Below are 22,254 nucleotides of genomic sequence, written 5' to 3' on the forward strand. Positions count from 1 at the left end.
GATCCCAGATGCTACAGCTCTTGATAGCTGGGCACCATAAGCTTTCTTCACTACATTTGCTTATGCACCTGCTTTGTTTTCAGCAATCGTGTTGGGAAGGTGAGTATCATGGAATGCCAATTTAATAGAACAAAGTGTTCTTGCATTAAAGAAGTACATGAATGGAGACCCAATGTCCATCTGCTGCCTTAATACTAAACCTATAAATGTATGCATGCAGATTTATTTCCACATCCTCATATATAAATATATTTACCTATGTACATGCCTGTATTGAGACCTCTATAAATGCTCTTTGCCTCCTATTTCTTTTCTCTATTTCCTTATACTTTGCTCTTGTCCCACTATCGTGCAAATCTTCATTTGGGTTTCAGTAATTTCTCTTAGTTACCCTCCTTGCCACTGATTTTGGATCACTTGTTGTTCCCTTTTCCCTGGGTTGGTCAACACCACCTCCTTTCCCCCACATCCCCCTCTCCCATGTCCACCTGGAACCATTGGTTCCATTGTTTTCTCCTCTAGACAGTTCATCCAGCTTCTCTTATCTAGATAGACATGCAGAGATAATAATATGCACAAAAAACAAGACATAGCAAAACAAAACGACAGAAGAAAACAAACCAATGACAAAAACTAATAGATAAAAAATTTAAAGAAAAAAAGATAAAACCCTGTAAATAAATTACTGTACTTGGATTATCTGTCAATAAAATGAGACTAACTCCAGGGCCAGATGCAGCTTGCCTGCAACAGTTGCCCCTACCTTTGGTTGTTCATGGCTTTGGGACTCCAGTCTACCTGCCAGGGTGCACCCGCAACTGACCAAAGCATGAACAATGCAGGAAAACTTCCAGAAACAGGAAATCTAGTTGATTGGATGAAAATATGTGCTTCTGTATCTTGAGAACTCCTCCATTTTCCATGATTCCAACTCATGGTGAAATGAATATTATCTTCCTAAAATAATAGTACTACAGACATGTATCTAGATTGGACATGATCTTTTAAAGAATCTAAGTGAGAGATGTATTGAAGAAGTTTTCATTTTAAAAGATCATCGAAAAGACTAACTACTCAAGGCTGGCAGACCTTGCCTGTGAATCCAAATGGTCCCTTGCGGTTTGTCACGATCAGAGTAGAAGAGGAAGAGAAGGGGGGAGGGGTTAAGGAGGAAAGGCATCCTGCCAGGCATTGGAAACACTGATCGCTTTGATTTTCTTGTCTAGATTGAGAACAAAATTTAATAGGACCCTTCAAGGTGGGCCGTATCAACATAGTTCTTATTTAGGAGACCACAAACAAGAGGAAGTCTTAAAGTAAATTTGGAGGGAAAAAAATAAATGTGTTCTGCAAAAATTAATGCAGTCCTTTGTTAAGTGGCCACCGTCTGATGACAGGTTAGATGTGCATGTGTTTTTGGTTTTACTTTGTTGCTGTTGTCTTTTATAAACATGAGTACCTGTTAGCATTTTCTATCTAGCCACACTTTCATTCACTAAGAGGCCATCGAGACAGCATTCACGCAGTGAAAAGGACCTCGCAGAAGCCACCTTCCTGGAACATCATCTCTTTGACATCATTATTTTTTGAGATGGTCACAGGAGGGACATTTTGAACCCAAACCAAATAGGCCAACAATCCCTTTGCAAGCCCTGCTTATAAAACTGGTAGCTCAGTTTTATTCAGCTGATATCATTTCAGTTCAATGCTTACTTCGCATGATTACACACGCAAAGTAAGCCTACTTGGTCCTTGCTTCCCACATAAAGTAGAGATGCCTAGTGGCACCACAGAAGAACTTGGTGGCAGTGTGCTTCTGTAAAGAGCTACTGCTTTGGAAAGCCAGGGGTGGGGCTCGGGGGCAATTGAGGCCTTGGTGGTGCTGTGGCCCAACTCTTGGAGGTAACGTGGGTGAAGATGGTCTAAATGCAGGACATCCTAAGAGAAGAAGTCCTCACGTTGTGCAAATGTTCTTGACTGCTAACTCTAAGACTGCAGGCTCCAGGCTATCCAGACCATATGTGGACATGTCAGTTTATGAACACTCTATGAACACAGTTCTACTCAGACACACATGGGACCACTAAGCCTTGCAGTCAACGAGAGAACAACCATTTCCACTGTTGTGGACCTCAGAGAAAAGAGACACCAACCTGCCTCCCAGGAGTCTAACTCATGTAGGGGGATAAAAGCAGCCTGGACCTACAGACTGTGCATTTGCGCCCAAGGAGTGCTCACGGATCAATGAATCACTGTGTAGTTTTTCCTTACGCTTTTAAAATCACTTTATGAATCTAATTACTCTATTCATTAAATCCAATACATTTCATAAATCACTCTCAGGGGTGCTTGAAATAATTTTTGATTAACTCAAGTTGAATAGACTCAACACCCATTAAAGAAGCAATTCCATCAAAAAGTGAGCTGATTATATTCCAGAACATATTTTTAAGGAGTCAAATTTACATACAGAGAGACGCATAGATATTAAAGGACCATTCAGAGGATTTCTGACAAATGTCTCCACCTATGTAAGCAACAGTCCAATTAAGATAGAGAACATTTCTGTCACTCTGGAGAGAGGTAGTGGCAGTGGTTCCGTAATAGAGTTCGCCCCTTCCACGAGGAAAGTCTGGGCCAGATTCCCAGCCAATGCACGTTCTATGGACCCACCTATCAGTAGAGGCACACAGTTGCTATGATGTGCAACAGGTTTCAAAGTGGAGCTTACAGACTAAGATCTACTTCAGAAAACAGCCAGGGAAAACCCTATGGGTCAGAGTGGCCCATCCATAACCCATCAAGATGCTGCAGGCCCCGGGCGGCATTTTGTTCTGTTCTGCACAGGGGAACCATGAGTCAGGGACCTTGTTCCCCAGCAGCTCACAACTACCATCATCTCAGAAGGTACCTGGAGATCATCTTCCAGCCCCTCCCCTCCCCGTGAGGAATCACTGTTTAAACTTTTATCACTGAGCTACTGTAACATTTGAGATGGAAAGTCTTCCACTTACTTTGTAAGCAACTTCAAATACCTAATGGATTAAAGTAAAACCTTTACAAGCTGAATGTCCCCCAAAATCATTAAAGAACTTTTATAATTCTAAGGTATACAACTTAAAAATATAGCAAAACACAAGGTCCCTTAATGTGTTTTAATAATGATTTTAAACCTACTCACACACATTCTCAACTTAAAATCACATTCTAAAGTCGGTTGCATTATTTCCCAATGGAATCTCAGATTGACTCTGTCAAGTTTGTTTAATACATCAAGTCCCCTAAAATGTTACAACTCTTAGTGGAGAAACACACCACAGCACTACATATTGGCAGCAAAGGTTTTACTTGGGTCTTCAACTTGACACATATGAGGGGGTACCCAAAAAATCCAATGCTCTCTTTTTTTTAATGTGAGGGGGATAGTACATTTAGAATTCGTTCCTCCAGGTCAGACTGTGAATAAAGCTTTCTATTTAGAGGTTCTGGAAAGATAGCATAAAGGTGTGGGTAAAAATGGGCTGATTTGTGGCAGATGGGACTGGTTTTGCCACCACGACAATGTACCTGTTCATGCGGCCATCTCCATGCACCAGTTTTTAGCAAAAAAAAAAACAAAACCCAAAAACAATCAGGCCTCTCTTGCCCCACATACCTGACCTCCCTCCATGCGATTTCATTTTGTTTCCATGAATGAAAAGGGACAGGAAAGGACAGTGATTTGAGGTAGAAGAGGTGAAGAAAGAAAATGAGGGAGGTGCTGTCAGCCATCTAAACGGGTGAGCTTGAAAAATGTTTCCAAGAATGGAATCGCAGATTTGGCAAATATATTCAGTGTCATGGAGAGTACTTTGAAGGTGATAAGGTTGTTTTGTATGTAAAATAAACTTTTTAATATGTAGCTTTGGGTGGAGCAGTCCTTTTACGGGAGGGGGGGTACCCTCTTGTAATTCTCAATGTCACTGGGGTGAAGGTTAAAAAAAAAGAATATTACTCACTACTGGAAGCAAATTTATCACCTCCAGGAAGTTCCGGTGACCAAGTCAACAATGAAGTGAGTGAGGGGCCCTGCTGCTAACCAATAGGTGCCAGCCTGCCAGCCACTCCTGGGAGACAGACGTGAAAATGAAAGAAAATCTTCGGCAAAGATTTACAACTTTGGCAGCCCTAGAAGGTGCTCTGCTCTGTTCTCTATGGTCATGAGGAGTCAGAAGTGACCCCCCCCCTATGACGGGCTTTTGTTTTATTTTTGTAACTAAGCAAGCACAGCACCCCACTGTCGTCTCATCCCTTCTGACTCCCTGTGACCCTCTAGGACAGAGTGGAATGGCCTCATGGTGGTCCCAAGGCTGCCATCTTTGTGGAAGCTCACTGCCACAGCCTTGTCTCCCTGGGGTGGCTGGTGAATTCAAATGGCTGATGTCTGAACTGGCAGCAGCATGCGTTAATCACTGGACCGCCAGTGCTCCTCCCGCCACGAGCTCAGCCTCGGAAAATCTGAAAATCTATGGGGCACATGTTCCCTATCCTTGACAGTAGCTGGGTTTCTGGGCCTAGGTAAGTGAAGTTCTCTTCTCAATGGAGCTAAAGTTGACAACATATGACAGTCATGGATGGCTGCCAACTTGAGAACATTTCACAGGACTGGAAGCTTGCTCATCCTTCAGAGTAGTGGAAAGGGGGTGGTATCCATTCTTGTGCTGGAGGGTAGAACCAACATAAAACGCATTGCCATCAAGTGGAGTCTGTCTCTGATCCAGCCTACAGGACAGAGTAGACGTTCCTACATAGGGTTTCCAAGACTCTATGCTTTGGGGAAAGCAGGCTGTCACATCGTTCTCCCATGGAACTAACTGCAGGTTCAAACTGCTGGCCTTTCAGTTTCCCAGTGAGCACATACTGCTGTGTCACGGGGATTCCTGTGCATTCAACCGGGGTTTCCAATTCCCATCAGAGGGGCCTGTTTCCTCACTGTGCTGCCCATGTGCTCTGTTTCCCTCACTTGGTTTGGGCAGCGGATCTTCAGTAAGCACTCTGGTTGCTTTTCCTTACTAAGCTGGAATCTACCCGTTTATTTACTGGTTGGGGCTTATTTATATCTGGCCTCAGGTCACATTTCTAAGGACATTTACAAGACATGTACCTCGAAAGGCTGCTGGGAGAATTCAATCAGGAAGTGCACTTTGGAGCATATCAAGTGGCCATTCCTGTTTCGAGGGCACTTTGGCTTCCCCTACACCACAGGCTATCCTTTGTCGTGAAGCTGTATTTGCTGTCTTCCTGACTGGGGGCCATCATCCCTATCTGGATGGATGGGAAGGTCCTCTTAATGAATTTATTACCGCCCAAGGCCCACCTTGTGGAGTCCAAGAATTAGGCTACTGTGATCACTTTCATCACCTCATAGATATAAATCTGACGCTCTATCTAGTGAAAATGCTTTGAAAGCACAGTAAAAGCTCTACCATAAATTCCTAGCGTGGGAAGTTACCTCACAGGGTTGTAAAAAAAATCTTTGTTTGTGTTATAGCTTAGGGAGAGTCTTGTAGATTCAGTAGTAATCTTGGGTATATTAAATAGATGAAGTGAAAATTTCATAGTTCTGTTTCAAACAAAAATAACCAGAGCTACAATTGCACACTGCTTTGCCTTTTTAATGCGTGACTCAATTGTTTTGCTGGGGCATTTCAGAATGAGAACCAAGTTCTCCATTTCTCTTACAGCGTTTAGGCCTTAAAAAGAGAAATTGTTTGCATGCAGGTAACAGATTTTCCTTTCTCTAATAATCTGCAATGATCTTCTTCACAGCCCAATGGCCACAAGGAGACTAGTTTTATGTTTATTTATCAGAAACACAGTTTAAACTAGAAATTAAGACCCCGAAGCAAAAGAGGTAGGCATAGTAATAATATATGATGATATAGTTCTTGGGATCCTGCTCATCTCTGAATGGCATAGATGGGAGACAACAATGGGACACGGCCTTCCACCTGAGAGTGACCAGAATTCTCCCTTGTCTTGGGGATCCTAAGACCCGAGCTTGGGAATGCAGCCTTTCCCACAGTGATGGGTCATAACTGGTTCTGAACACTGCACTATGGGTATCATCATACCACCACCAAACCGAGCAGTGGGTGTGGAGAGCTGAGCATGATTTAATGAAGCCCAGGATTGGATTCTAAATCTTCTCAGAGGATCACATCAGGTGGGAAACTGACCCTTATCCGTAAGTGCCAATGTTAGACATTCAAATTACCCCCAGCAAGGTACACTTCATCCAAGATCAGGCCCCTGTCCACAAGACATGAACTGCATGTGTTATGTTCTGATGCAGGTATTCAACCAAGGTTTTCATAGTAGAAGAGAATGCTTGGATATGATACAACTGCACACCAAAAATATACTTAAAATAGGGGTTCTCATTTGTAACCCAAATATGTCCCCACCCCCTTTTTGGTAGGTTGACAATGAAACACTTTCAGAGCATGGGAAACCATGTTAAAAGTTCACTCCCATCCCTCCTGTGTTTGAGAAGCCAGTTTCTACAATTTCTTAGAAACTACAGTAGCACATCAGCCTCATCCTTCTTGACTCCCAGAGCCATAGTCATGTGAGCTCTCAGTAAATGGCATTTACTTTGTCCACTAAAAGTTTGTAATTAAATATGGCAGAGAACCCATCAGCTAATGCCTCACTAGAAAAACTCAGAGAAAGCCAGAAAGAAAGCAGCATTTCCATTTAAAAAATAGTTTAAAACTTAGAGAAAAACAATGGCATGTGGGGGAGGAAAGTTACAAAAAAAACAAACAAACAAGATAAGCCTAAGGGGCCAAGGCTTGGCCTAGGATTTAAAGGAAACCAGGGGGTGGGGGAGAAGGGTGTTGAGTTAATGTCCCTAACCTTGGACAAGGTCAGTGGCATGTCAGCTGGGCCTTTATCCTCTCCTGACTGCTAAGGCAAACTGTTTCCCTTTTCTAGTAGTTCTTCATCATCACACTGTGGGTTTTGAAACTGGTCACGAACTAAAAAGTCAAATGCATTGTTGAGTTGATTTTGACACATAGTGACCTGATAGGGCACAGGGTTGTAGGGTTTTGAAGTCTGTCATCTTTATGAAGTCACCTTGGCACATCGTGGTGTGTTTTTTTCTGGAACTGCTCGGGGGTGGGGGTTGTCTAACTGCCAGCCAAGTGCTTAACCACGGCACCACCTAGGATCCTCTTTGATCACCAGTGATGCCAAAACGTGAAATCTGGATCATGAGAAAGCAACCCAGAAAACGAATGTGCTCAAAAGGGGGTGTTGGCAACGAATATGAAATATGCCGCTAACTGCTGAAAGAATAGACAAGCCATTCTTAGAAAAATACAACCAGAATGCTCCTTAGAAGGGAGGATGGTGAAGCGATGACTTGCCGAGTTTGGACACATCATCGGAGAAAGTCCAATCACAAGAGAAGGACAGCATGGTCGGTGAAATAGAAAGCTGGCAAAAATGAGGACAGCTTTCCCTGACAGATAAATGAACTCATGATCAGGAAGATACTGCAGAACCAGACAAGGTTTCTTTCTGTTGGCACGAGTCACAACCAACTAGACTGCCACTAACAGAAGCCACACGGTACCCAAGGGAACATGGCATGGTATCTGAGACAAGCAAAGAGAACTTGATTTCCCAGAATGTGTGGAGAATGAACATCAGTTATTTTCAGTATTTGCTTGGCATAAGAAGATGGCTCTTCTGCTTTTATAATAAAAATGGGGCAGGCGAAAAGAACACTTGCTCAGACTTGTTCAGGAATGCCTACAGTTGACCTAATTATCTCTCACCGTTCATAGCCTTGTCCTTCTCTTCAGATGTGATTAAGTGTATCCTCACACTGAGGGTGTTTCTATTGCAAGCTGCGACTAAAGAGAAGTCGAACAAAGGACTAAACCCTGGCTCAAGCTTTTAGAACCCCAATTCCCTCTTTGCACCAACAATGGCCTGGGCATCGGTTTGAAGGGTCTCTTCCAAGGTCCCATCTTCTGAGTATCAGACTTTCTTTTCCAGGTTGAAATGACTTGGGACTGACTAACAAAAGGCCGTACTATTTGCTCACTTAGGAAAAGTTATTTAAGAAACAGCAACACACTTATCCATTATAAAGAAAAGCAGAGGGGAATCCTGGAAGGAGGTACAGGCTTAGGAGAATGTGGCATTTCCTCCCGGGGAGGCCTACATTGATTTAATTCATAACAATACGAGTGGTCTGTGTGCTGTGAATTGTTAAGGTCCCCTTGCCGTGGGAATTCTTCTCCAGAAGAATATGCCAATCCTAACACAAGGATACCCACAGGAAGAGGCAAGGGAAGAAATACAGTCTAGGAACCGAGGATGTGGGGGAGGAAATATTTTCCCATTGCACTGATGTTAAAGAATAGCATGCCACTTCCTAACAAATTCCGCCGCTTCTTTTCGAGTTCACTCGTGCTGTGAAATTGACCCTTGGAGTTTTCATTGTTTTACACCAAGATATGCGTGCTGCACACACGCACGCGCACACACGCACACACCATTATATCCTAAGTAGCTGAAAAAAAGTTAAGGACACCAATTGTAATTGTAACTGTGGACACTACGTGGGTCTCTATGTTTCTGGGATCCTCCCTGAACCTTCAAATTCCAGTGAAGTTCACCCTCAGGTGCAGTATGCCCACCCAACTCTCCAACTTTCCAAAGCCATCTCCTCCGAGCCCCTCAAACACTGTCCATTTCTTACCAAATGAACCACTTGCTTTGCGTATATACCCTTCTTGATTTTCCATCCACGTGCCTTTGTCCTGCAAGCAATATTTCCCCTTAACATGATCTACTCAAATGTTACCTGCTCCTGTAGGCAGGCCCAGGGCTGTGCTTCCTCTCGCAATTAGGAGTAATTTTTTCCCTAGCTCTTCAAGTTTGAAGAATATTAGCTACTCCTCTCTTTTGGTAATTAGCGTTCTGCTTCATAAGGTGTTACCAGTCGCTCTTTTGTCATCTTCACGTGATCAAGGTACCGGTGTGCCCAGTACTGAGCACCCCGCACTCAGAGGAGGCTCGACACGTGGTAGAATTGGCAGATTAGAGCGATGCTGTAAGAAACTGAAGTGCTCGCTCACAGACAAAACTTCCACCTGTACCCAGAAGAAATACAATTAACCAGCGTGGTATCCAAATGAGCTATTGTATTTGAACATTCTGCCCCTCCAAAGATTCCACTACACATATACACAAATGTATGTATCCATTTCTAATATCCTCCTTTGACTCTGCTTTAGCATTGTGCTGGCTCCTTCATTAGTGAGTTCAATAACTCCTCTATGTAGATTTAGGTATTTGTGAGGATGGTGTTCACCTTTTTCAAAATCATATTTAAAAATAGTAATAATTATAATTAAGGGGATAATGCAAACACAGTTTCTGCTAGTAGTAACATTTTATTTTTCTAATCATAACTCATGTTGTTCAACATCTGTCTGGGATAAATAAAAAACTTACCCACCCACAAGCATTTCTTTGCATTCCAAAGGATTTAAAGAGAGACAAGAGAGAAGGAATGAATATCCCTTACTCTGTCAGGGATAACTTCTATTGCCATGGACATCTATTGGAACTCTGTGATAATCAATGAAGTGATAGCTTTATTTTAAAAGCCTGGCTAGCAACTACAATAATATAGAATCCCTTGAAATAAAAAAAGGTTGTCTGTAATTTTCTTGATGGAAACAATTGTCTGGAATTTGGAATTACTCAACACCACAGAATATCATTTCGTATCATATTAGGAGGAATGCCATTTTATAAGGGCAAGCTATATTAACATTGCATTAAGAGCAAGGAAGCTCTGAAATCACTACTACAGGCCATAATGGAAAGCAGACACTGATGCTTTAAGAAGTAACTAGCTGAAATAGAATGAAATAATCACCAAAGCCATAAAGCATTTATAAGACTGTCCTATGAAAGAAGTAATTTTTTAACCGACGAGAAATAATTCCTTCTATTTTCGTAAACACTAAATGCCATCACATCATAAAAACAAAATATAGCACATGGATCATTCTATTTTGTTCATCCTTGTATTCCTACATTAGGCATTCACTTTACTCTGTAATAATGAAAACATGATGCTTGCTCACTATATTTACAATGGTGTTCAATCATGTAGGCTCACACAGTTCCCTGGAGAGACCATTGCTACAAGTGAAGCCAGTTTTAGGCCGGGGACTGGACTGAGCTGAGCTCTGCAACATGCCATAGCTGTCACCGTACCCTGTCCACTTGCCTAGATTCCAACATGATGAAGAGACTGGTTCCAACTTGACAATCATGACCTTTCTAGAAATAAGGGCAGCTGTGGCATGGACCCATAAGTTTGCTGGACGGCTCTCACCCACATGACGCTGCAATCTGCCTCTCCTTTTCTTTTGTGTGTCTTTCCTTCCGTCTCTCATCAGCGCCCCAAATGGTGGAGGATTGAAGTGTGGGAAGGGAGAACACACAATCCCCTCATCCTAATTCCAATAGGAGAAGTTATAACTAATTTGGAGTTTAAAAAATCATTGCCAACGCTTATATTTCCTTTCACTGACCAATTTTACATTTCCAATCCCAAAGTGAACTTTTGTCACTGAAAGTGTAGGCGGGAAAGGTACTTTGAGCTTTCATCCAAGCACCTGTGTTTGAATACTCGCAATGTTTCTCACAATCTGAAAACATTTGGCCACTTATTGTGCTGACGAACGGAGCACTGGGAAACACAATTGTGCTAATAAACGTGCTGTGACCCCATGCCTGGGGCACTTTCACGGGGAGCTGTGGGCAAATGTGTAGGATCGGATGCAGGTTCGGACTCCTTCAGAAGGCCTCAGGCAAATGGGGCTCTTTTCCTTCTCTTTCATCCTCACTTCCCTCCCCCCATAATCCATCCAATCTGAGGAACTGGCATCGGTGAACCTCATCTTTATTTTGTGTGCCAGGAGGAAAGGGGGGAAACCTTCTGCCAATTACCCTATCTAACACTAATCATTTTCAGAAGCAGCTCAATTTCAAAGACAATAGTTGTGAATAATGCATCACAGAATCAAATAGATGCAAGATCATATTAATGTGGCACATGACGGGCTGCTCTATTATTTTCTAATTGTAGCATGTGTGTATATGTTGTTTTCAACATTATTTTATGCGGTTATACTTTGTGTTTCCAATAGTGGACATCTAGGGACATGGTTCTAGGCACACAGGAGGTGATAAATGTTTATTTTTTCAAGCTGATGTGTTAGGAGCTAATGCAGACATCACACCACTCCGTGGTTCAATCCATCAAGCAGTGTTGTGCAATTACTACCCAAATCCATTTTAAAACCTTGGCTGACTCCCTTCTTGAACTCCCTGATGTATCGGTGCCCCCGTACCCCTCCTTCCCCCATCATACTCCCCAACAACTCTTCTTCTAGTTGTTGTTTCTATAAATGTATCTATCCTGTGTTTCATAGACTGAAAACCAGAAAAGCATGTCTACAAAGATTCAAGAACACCACCCATAATGACAAAATACAACAAAGCTATGAAAACAAGCAACACAGAGAAAATGTTAAAAACCAGATCGAGTCCAAGGTGTAGCAGAGGGGAGAGCAAGTAACGAGGTTTGAAGCATTTCCATCATCTTTAGCATTTTAATCTACAACAGTCGTCTCTCCAGTACTCTCAATTAGGGTTAGCGAAAGTCACCAGAGGAGGCTTATTCCCTGTGTAGATCCTGCAAATGTATTTTCGGGTTCAGCTGTCATCCATAGCCTTCTGCAAACCATAATCTCACTTTTTAAACTCTAATACTATTCCCTCCTTAGGATTTGGAGTATATATTTTGCAATCCTTGGATCACAGATGTTGGTGTCTTTCTTCCATGTGAACTTAGTTGATGTCTCACTTAGATGGCTACCTGTTTGGAAACAAGTCCTAAAGACCCCAGACACTATTCTATGTGATATAGGGAGGCACCATCTAATTTCTTCACCACACTTTGTTATTGCACCCATATCTTCTCTGTGTTTCCTTTATGAGGAAGAGTATCAAGGAGGACCAGGATGTAAGAACTAATTGTTGTTATTATTTATAATAGAATTCCAGGAAAATTGCTATTATGCAACAGAGTTGCTAGCAAACATTTAAAATGTACACTCACAATGACTTCCTTTTCAAACCTTAGATAGACTTGGGGCAAAACTTGCAAACATTCCAATAAATATTCCCATAGGCCAGTTGAACAGTCATCATACACATGTGTTCAAAACAAAGTCCCCGAGCTTGCACGGCGTGCAAACTCCGGCACCATCACCTGTGGATACAATGATGCCTAAGGTCTTGTTTCCATTCTAAAAGACTACACAAACTAGTTCAAAAATGGAAAAGGTGCATGAAATTATGATCTAAGCCATAAGAAGGATATCACTAGAATGGTATGGGATTCAGCGAAAGCAAAGAAAGATTCAGAGGTAAAGGTTTGAGATGGGAGGGGCTCAGACAAGTAGACCTGGAGCAGGCAGGATGGGGTCTATCGGGCAAAAGTCAGTTGGTTGCAGATTGGAAGACTTGAAATGAGAGTGCTTTGGCAGTCATTTCATTTGAGTGCATGGAATGGAGAATGGACAGGAAAAGATGATAGCGACCTGTGACTATCACACTGAGAAAGTAATCCTAATTTCGTTTTCCATAGACGTTGAGTAGTTACTAAAGAGTTCAGTATTGTAGGAACTGTGGCCGATTTTGTGGAAACAGATTAGGATAACTGAGAGGCATTGACAATATAGCTTTTAAATAGTGCTTTGTTCGTTGCTCTTGTGAGGGTGACTACAATCAAGGATATCCAGAGTGCTGTGTAACCCTGGAATGGGGACAGCTTTCATGGAAGTGGGGGAAGGACAGGGTAAAGGATGTGGGCAGATTCTTTGAGGGTCTAGTTACTTCCACTTGAATCCATCTTACATATTTAGCTTCGGCAATAAAAAATTAACTTCAAGAAAGATTCTTATTTTGTAAATGACAAAACCATGATGAGATTGCACTTCACCTCGGCTAGAATGGCTATCACCAGACAACAGAAAATAACAAGTGTTGACGAGGACGTAGAGAAATGTGAACCTTCATTCACTGCTGCTGTAAATACAACATGGTACGGACGCTATAGAAATCAGTTGGATGGTTCCTCTACAGGCAAAGCCCAGAATTAGCATAAGATTCCGCCATTCCACTCCTAAGTAATACCCAAGAGACCTGAAAGCAAGTGGCCAGACTGCACAGACAGGAGCATCCTCCTCCTGGTCCTTGGAGCGCTTTGCCCAACAGTCAACCAGTGGAAAGAACCCATGTGCCCATCCACAGATAATGGATAAGCACGGTGTCGTCTGTCCATCGAAGGGATGATCTTCAGCCACAAAGAAACCAAGTTCTACCAACTGCCACAACCTGGAGGGTCACTGAAAACCTTATGCCGTGGCAAATCAGTCAGACTGAGAAGGACACATAATTTATGGTTTCACCTCCGTGAAATAGCTGGAATAGAAAAGTACTAAGGTACCAACATGTATTAAGCGCTGGGTGATCCGGGAGTGGGGAAGGTGGGAAATGGAAGCTACTGCACACGGGATAGCTGCGCTTTCGGTTGAGGGGATCGAAACTGTTTGGAAATGGATAGTGGCGATGAAGATTGCACAACAAAGCGAAGGCAACGGGCGTCACTGCCTACACACTTACAAATGGCTAACACTGGCACATTTTACACAGTTGAACCACGGTGATTCTTTTTCTACCTGGGGGAGAGTGTGTTGGGCACTCATTTAGGGAACTCGCAGGAGGGAGAAAAAGGGAGCCCTGGTGGCGTCATGGTGACAAATTGGGCCGCAAATGTCAAGGTTTGTGGTCAGAATCCACCCACGGAGCTGAGGGAGAAAGAAAATATTCTCTACTCCCATAAAGAACCCACAGGGACAGTTCTACTCTGTCCTATAGGGTTCTCTGAGTCACGAATTGCCTAGAAAGTAATGAGTTTGAGGAAAAGAGAAAAGAATGTTTGCTGCCTCATAAAATGGTCAAAATGTAGTCAGTAGTTTTGTTCATTCAAGATAAAATTTTCATTACCTCCCCTTAAAGTTGTTTACTTCTTTGAAACATGCTGTTCTGCTAGAGCACATAAAATTATGAGTTCTTCACGTTCAGATGATTGCTCACCATGCTAAATCCTCTGCCGCCCCTCCGTAAAAATCCTTTTACTACCGCGGGGGTGGTGGTTTACATTTCAGATCATCATTTTTATCATCAACAACTGAAACTGCTTATTAAATCACCCAAAAGCTTGCCCTGCCCTCTCACAAATGGCAGAATGGTTACACAGATTTACCACAACACATTTTTAAATAAAATTTGAAAACAGATTTCCATTTTGAGAATATAATAAGTGGGGATGGGGTGGTGAGTGAGTAGAAAAGCTATAGCACTGGCTCCTTACCTCAACGTGCTGGCAGGTTTGGATGAGTTTGGCCAACAGAGTTTCCAGTTCCGTGTTCCTCTTGATAAGGTTGGTGAGGTTACTCTCCAAGTTTTGCTGTTCAAAAAGGGGAGGAAAGACATTATTTTGAATATATTATTAGAGTTTTTTACCTTGCATATATTATTTGATATATTATTAGAATACTGTAGCACACACAACATCACCCATGCTCAGCGAAAACCGGTCTATTCTCTAGAACCCCCCTGTGCAAACGATATGATTTCAAATATGTCCATATTTCAACTGGATTCTGAAAAGCCGCGTTTAACAGAATCAACAGAAGTATTCATATTCCCATTTCATTTTATTTTGTTCCTGATTCTTGCACTAACTCAGGGATATTTAGCCAAACAATTAGTTATAGGTTACTTCTAGGACAAGGGCTCGGGGACAAGGCCATGACTCGATAGCCATATTCCCTGACTGAATCAGATATGGCAACAATATAGCGACTATACTCATTGCCACATCAAATCAACTAGGATTGGATTTTTAGGATTTCTCCATCTTAAGGGCAAGCTGAGGTGACTCCCTAGAAGGCAGGTTTGAGAGGCTCAGCTTGTACTGACAATTGGGTCGATTATGAGACACCATCATCACTCATGTTTACTTAGCCACAGTATTGTGTGTGCTTCCAGTCTTTGCCTGTCATGCCAGATCTTATTTCTTTGAATATGACATTGACCATGTCCCTATCCTGCTAAAGAAGCTAGAATGACTCCCTCTTTCCTCAGAGGAGCCCATGTACAGTTTGCTGGGATACCCTACGTCATCTTTCTTTTGAGCCACAACCATCCCGCGTTCTTCTGCATAAGACTGGGACCAATTTCTCATTGCTTTGTCCTCTGTGGCCCCAAGGAGCAGTTCTATAGCACTGCTAGGAGCTACAATCAAGTCACCGGCAGTGGCTTATTTATTTGTTCCAAGCTACTCCAATATGCCAGACTCTGAAAGATGATGCTGGGACAGCAAACATAAAATGATCTAGCCCAGGTCCATAAGAAAATGGCTAAAAAAGTTGGCAGAAGATAACTCCAACTGCTAGTGATCCTACAGGGCCGAGGAGAACTGTCCCAAGGCTGTCATCTGTACAGAAGCAAACTGCCATATATTTTCCCAAGGAGTAATTGGTTGGTTCAAAGCGCCAACCTTGCAGTTTGTATCCGATTGCTTAACCAGGATGGGGATGTTGTAAACAACAGGATGGGGAGAAGGCTGGCTGCTGATTGAAAGTTTTCTGAGAAGACAATCTTTCAATGGAGGCTGGAAGAATGTAGTGGAATTTTTTTGTGGGCAAGAATGGGGATTTCTCGGGAAGAGGTGGAGGTGAGGGTTGGAAAGAGTAATCCAGGGGCAGGAATGAGAACAGTGCCATACGCCAGCATCAGAGGAGATGGCCGAGAGCCTGCGATTGAGGAGACTATGTGTGTCTTAGTATGTAGACACTGCCACAAGTACAGTAAAGACATGGGGCAGAAAGAGATTTAAGAGAAAAGAAAATGGAGCAAAGGTTTATAAAAGGCATTTGACAAAGAATGAAAAATGAGCACGATTTTGAAAACTAACAATTTCATAATGGTGATAATCATGTGTGATGCAGTACTTTTTTAATGGAAAATGTCACTGCTGCTACTTTCCTAAATTTCAGATCTAGAAAGCTATATTAAGGAAATGTTTAGCTAATGCTTGAAACGCCTATGTTAGAAACAGAAATCTTTTTGGTTCTTCTTAAAGATATTATAATTATTAGTCTGCTATTCATCTTATTGCTTTCAATGGTTTTGCTTTTCTTTTGCAATAGGTTTAAAAACAACAACAACAAAGAAAATTACACCTCCCAGTTCTTTTAAAATTACTTCCTCTTCCTATACCTAGGATGCAATTCCCTCCTCCGGAACTTCCAAAGGACCAGCCATGCTAATGACTTTTAAGTTCTTTGGAGAACTGTGTTTGCTAACCATTTCCCAGGGCTCTGGACTTTGTCTTGTTTTGTAATTTTTACTGGAGATATCATCTCATGTGAACTGCGTTCCTAGTGCAGGGGTTTAGAAGTTGCCATAGGCCGGAGAACTAAGTCTACACCCTGGGGTTAGACCTAGGAGCTGTTTTGCTGAAGAGGCCCCGCCAACAAGACACCCACAGAGGCACAGATCCCGGTCTACTCAGTGTCCCTGCTGCCTTCCAGGACAGTTCTGTGCTTGGCTTCCATTCCGGAAAAGATGGGAAATGGCGTTTGATCCCAGAGCATGGACAAGGAGCCCTCGCCTCCTGAGTTGCTGCCACACGTGGATGCACACCTGTACATAGCCCCACAGTCAGAAAGAACCCTTCCTACACCAGACTGCGAGAGGAATGGTCTTGGGACTGGAAAGCTTAGCTTGGCAGAGCTAGCAAGAATCTGAAGGAAAGTAAACAGAATTGTGACATATAGAGATAATATTTTTTACATATAGCACTCCCAGGGTGTACAGGAAAATAATGGGGAAAGGTAGTGTGATCTGGACTGGGCTGAGACAGTTTCTCAATATTCAACTGCTCTTGTATATAAACCTCTTTCTTATACACACATACACTTGAGTTGTACAAAATGTAATGATTTCATTTGAGGCGCATTCCGGTTAAACACATACAACGTGGTGCCAGTGTGCATGGATTCAAATCCAAGCTCTGAGACCTGCCACAAGTGTTTAGTTATTCTGTACCTCAGTTTCCCCACCGGGCCGCCATGGTGATTAGAGGGGAGAGAGGTGCAAGCTCTTGAAACAGCACCTGGCACCTGGTACGTTCAGTTAGTGTTTAAGTCCCATAAAGAACTTGTTTTTCAAGTGTTGAGGCCCAACTGATAAAAGTTTAATTTGTAACAAGCAAATCAACCATCACCAAATTAGAAACACACCCATACACTTCATAGATGATTTCTTCCCATAGATTTTCAATTTAAGGGCACACAGCTACACAAATAGATTTCCCCCAAGTTTGCATTGCCTGAAAACATGAAATCCAGTTTGTTCAATTCTCCCTCCAATTGGTGCTCATTGTCAGAATTTCCATGTCAGCTGCTGACTTCAACTTTAGACTTCAATACATGGGGGGAGGAGAGATGGGTAGATCTTGTTGAAGAGGCACCGTGTTTTCTATTTAGGGTGCTAAAACACATCTGGAAATGGATAGCAGTGGTGGTCCACAGGGACCCTAACTATCACTGAGTGCAACTGTTAACATTAGATACTCTCTCATGTAGGAAGCCCTCCTGGGCTCTCGTTGGAATAGGTAAACATGCTTCCATGCCTGCTTACTCTACAGTTCCACTCCTACTCTTTGGAGCCAGGCCCTGGGTGGAGCCAAACATTTTTAATATTCTTGCGCCTGCGCACAGGCTCTCCTCTCTGCCTGGAATGCATCTGCATAGTAGGAAATCAATTTGTGCGGGGTACCTACTGCATACTCCTAACTGCTGAGGACCTTCCCATTCAAATCCCATGCCGTTATGTCAATTCCTATTCAGAGCAGACCTGCCCCATGGGGCTTCCCCAAAGCTCTAATCTTTAGTGGAGCAGACTAACTTCTCTTTCTCCTAAGGAACTTGTAGGTTCAAAAATGCAGATCGTTCTGTTCATAATCAAGTGCTTAACCACTGAACCCTCAGAGGTCTGCCTTTTCAGGAGAAACTTGCAAGTGGTGACTGAGAACATTTAGCAGGGAAAACAGAATATTCATTGGAACAACCCTTCTGTAGTGAAACTTGTAACAAGTTAGTTAATTTAATGGTGACTCCCCCACCCATGTCTTTCAAAGTAGAACTGTGCTCCTTAAACTTTTCAGTGACTTATTTCTCAGAAACAGATGGCCAAATATTTCTTCCAAGATGTCTTTGGGTGAACTAGAACCATCAACCTTTTGTTGGTTTGCATTACCTGGGGATTCAAAAAAAACCCTTCGACTAATTCACTCACTCTCTCACTCACCCACCCACTCACTCTCTCTCTCACTAATTCAATCACTCACTCACTCTCTCACTGTCTCACTCACTCATTCTCTCTCACATCCACTCACTCTCTCACTCTCTCTCACACTCACTCACAAAAAAAAAAAGAAAAAAAATCCCTTCTATTTAAACAGATGTTTCTCCAAACTCACTCACAGCCATCAAGCCAATTCAGACCTTTAATGGCCCTATAGGACAGGTATAATTGTCTCTGTGGATTTCCAAGGCTCTAATTCTTTACAGGAGGAATACGTCTCATTTTTCTCCCACAGCACACCTGGTGTTTTTGAACCACTGATTCTGCAGTCACCACGTAACCACTAAAAGATATACAAATGGACAACAAGCGCATGTAAAGATGCTCAAAGTCATGAGGAAGAATGCAAAGTGAAACTATAATGAGATACCCACGAGGAGGGCAATGATCAGAAAAACAGAAATTTTGGTGAGGATATGGAGAATAGGGAAGCCTCATCCATTGTTGGTGGGATTGTAAATTCCTGCCACTGCTGTGCAAAGAAGTTTGGTGGGTCATCAAAGGGTTCAACCCAGAATCACCATATGACACAGACATTATTCCCAACAGGCAAAGGTAGAGACAACTCAACTAATGCTACCGCTGCATAAGAATGAATAAAATGAAATCGTATTCAGCCATGAAGAGAAAAGAAGTCCTGATACACGCTAAGTAACATTGATAAAATTGTTTATCAAGTAACATTGATAAACCTAGAAAACATGTGGAGTGAAATAAGTCAGACACAAAAGAATATTTATGTGATTGCACTTGTATTGAATATTTAAATAGGTAAATGCTTGAAGACTCGAGTTTATTATTGGTTACAGGAACTGGTAGGAGGGAAAATGGGAGTCATTGCTAAAGGCGAACTAAGGTCCCTGTTCAGAGTGATAAAACACAATCCAAAATGCACAGTGCTGACAGTTGCACAACATAGCAAATACATACACATATGTTTTGTCCCAGGACAAACAAAAACAAAAATACCAAGGTTTTCTATGCTTTCCAGTTTTTTCCCATAGGGAGACTTGAGTCTGAACCCAAGAAGAGGGTCTTATAGTTTAGAAATATTCTCAAGGAATGCTACAGAAGGCTATCAGACCACGGGGACGGCAACTACAACACTATTGAACAAAACTGTATAAACATAGGTTACTGAATAAAGGGGTTTCAAAAATCCCATTATTTTTTCAATGCGATTTTCCCATGAACTTTTCAAAGTCCCTTCATATTTAGTATTATATTCTAGTCATTGTTATTGACAAATCTACTCAGATTATATTGAAAACTGAAGACACATTGCTACTACTTTAGGGGAAAATATTCAGAGTCCCAAGGAGAAGGAAGGAGAAAGCTGGGGTTTTCTACGTCCATAGAGAGTTGCAGCCTCAGAAACTCACAGGGCAACTCTACCCTATCCTATAGGACTGCATTGAGTCAGTATCACCTCAATGGCTGTTAGTTAGTTGGTGTGGTAGTTATATAATCTCCTGTCAACTTGCAAAGGGGTGGAGTCTAGTCTGTCAATCAGGTCTCAGCTTGATGGCTTCATTTTGAGGCGCTAAGGAGAAAAATAGCAGACTGGAGGCCAGCTACACACTCTGTGCTTCCTCTTCCTAGTGACAAGACACATGGAGCTACGCTAGAGCCCTAGAACTGGAGGTACCACATAGCGACCGCTGCTAGTGCTGAGATGCTTCCACTGCCACTGGTCCACAAGACTTCCCACCCACTGACCTGTGATTTTCCTGCAGTTGACATCATTGCACGATCGTGTTACATGAGTCTGAAGAGGAATTTACGGATGGATATTGGGCATATGGGCTAATATCGGACTTATGGACTTGATCTGGACTGGGCTGAGATATTTTCTTAATATACAATTACCCTTTGATATAAAGCTCTTTCTTATACACAGAAGTCTCCCTGAATTTGTTTCTCTACTCATCCCAGACTAACATAGTTAGTTAGTTTGTTTGAAAGGAGAAGGAAGGAATTTGGTAGCTCTTTCCCTGGAGAGTTTGTGCACAGTGCTCTTGTTCAGGGATAGGGGAGGTCATGGCCATGGTCTTTGTTGGTGAGGATACGTGTTTATTAAATGTGTTACTATTTGATGGAATTTGGTACCCTGCCCTTCCACCACGACAGAAGAAGACTAAAAATGCTCCAAGAGCATGCTTTTCAGGAGTAGCAATGAAAGTGGGCAGGATTCATTTCTTGATATTAAGAAAAAAATTGGGTACTAAGGCATATGTATGAAGGACAAAATTGTAAAATACATGCTGTATAAAATTGAGACTTCTCTGTATATTTTAGGCTAAAATTAATGATTTTCCCCTCACAATTTTGATTCATAAAATTTAAATGCATTCTCATGTAGCCATGATCCACTGCCTGCACTGGGTGGAAGTTTAGTGGGACACAAGCTCACCATTTAAATATCCAGGGAAGGACCGCCATGAGCTGTCAACATGGATGCACACACCAGCTGAGAATCAGAAATCCAAGCTAACAGATGAGCTTTGTGCTTCTCCATACTCGGATACCAAACCAAATAGCAAGGTAAGTAGACAAATACCCTTAATTTTAGCCTTTGGAGACCTGTACCTAAGAGTCAGGTTGCAGGGAATTAACAACTTGTCATTGAGCACTACTATTAAAACGGATGGCTGAAATAGGAGAGTTGAGTAATTCCTTTTGGACTTGCCCAGGCCTTAAAGAATGTTTGCTCTTACTTCTAAGTCAAGGCTTCAGAATGTCTTTAAAGTATAATATTAGGTCTGGATACCTTTCAAGGCAAACAGAGATCTGGTTTGTTTCAGTCCACAATATTCAGAGCGACATTCAGGAACCATGTTCGGAGCCCTGACACCCAACACCGCCACTCCAGCGCGATCAGGATATGAACATGTTGAGTGCCACAACCCGTATATTTTCTTCTAAGAAACTTTAATTACAGCCCTTAATATGAAAACACAGCCATATTAACACATGCCACCTGCATAAAAGCATACATTCTTTACATATACTTCAACTCTTAAGATGTTTTAATTACATTGCAGGAATTTAAGGCTATCTTCAGATTTGACTCACGACAGACCACAAATACGTGTGATTTATATCGGGGGTTTTTTAATGCCCTTTTTCATTGGTTATGATTGTTACCATTTCCAAATGCTCTGGCAAGACAAGCTGCCAAGCAAACTTCAAAGACCTAATAAAACACAATCTGCATACACATTTAAGTCTAGTGTTCCATGGACTACAATTTAAGCAATTTTGATATGTGATAGCATATTTACCTTGTCAGGTTTTATTTGAAATTTCTATATTAACACCACAGAATCGGCTCTATATATTTATAAATTCCACCATCAGGAGCTGAGTGTTTATTATTTTAATCTGATAGTCAATAACATACGGAGAACAATCTGAAAATACTGTTTATGGTCGAGATGGGCAAATTTTAGTGGAAAAAATAAATACCTTTGTCTGGTTATATTCATTTAGTTATAACTTTATATTATATAATTTAATGATCTAACCACCACTACTTATTTTCATGTATTAGAGATGGCAATGTTCACTCACCACCCTTGTCCCCAATTTCTCTCTATAATAAGGAGAGGTGAGCAACTGACCAATCAGTACGTTCCTTAGTTTTGCAACTCAGTGTGAAGTGCA

The 22,254-nt window shown here is 42.0% G+C and overlaps 1 protein-coding gene across 3 annotated transcripts in view; it reads right to left on the reverse strand.

Annotated features, from left to right (window-relative positions):
- Window positions 1–22,254, reverse strand: part of MID1 (midline 1) — a 388,602-nt gene that overhangs the window by 56,410 nt on the left and 309,938 nt on the right. For all 3 annotated transcript variants that reach the window (XM_075539462.1, XM_075539463.1, XM_075539464.1), the window contains one exon: window positions 14,525–14,620. In XM_075539462.1, the coding sequence (XP_075395577.1) occupies window positions 14,525–14,620 (96 nt within the window). The remainder of the gene's footprint in view (window positions 1–14,524; window positions 14,621–22,254) is intronic.

The sequence above is a fragment of the Tenrec ecaudatus genome, chromosome X (genome assembly GCF_050624435.1).
Source record: "Tenrec ecaudatus isolate mTenEca1 chromosome X, mTenEca1.hap1, whole genome shotgun sequence".
Lineage (NCBI taxonomy): Eukaryota > Metazoa > Chordata > Mammalia > Afrosoricida > Tenrecidae > Tenrec > Tenrec ecaudatus.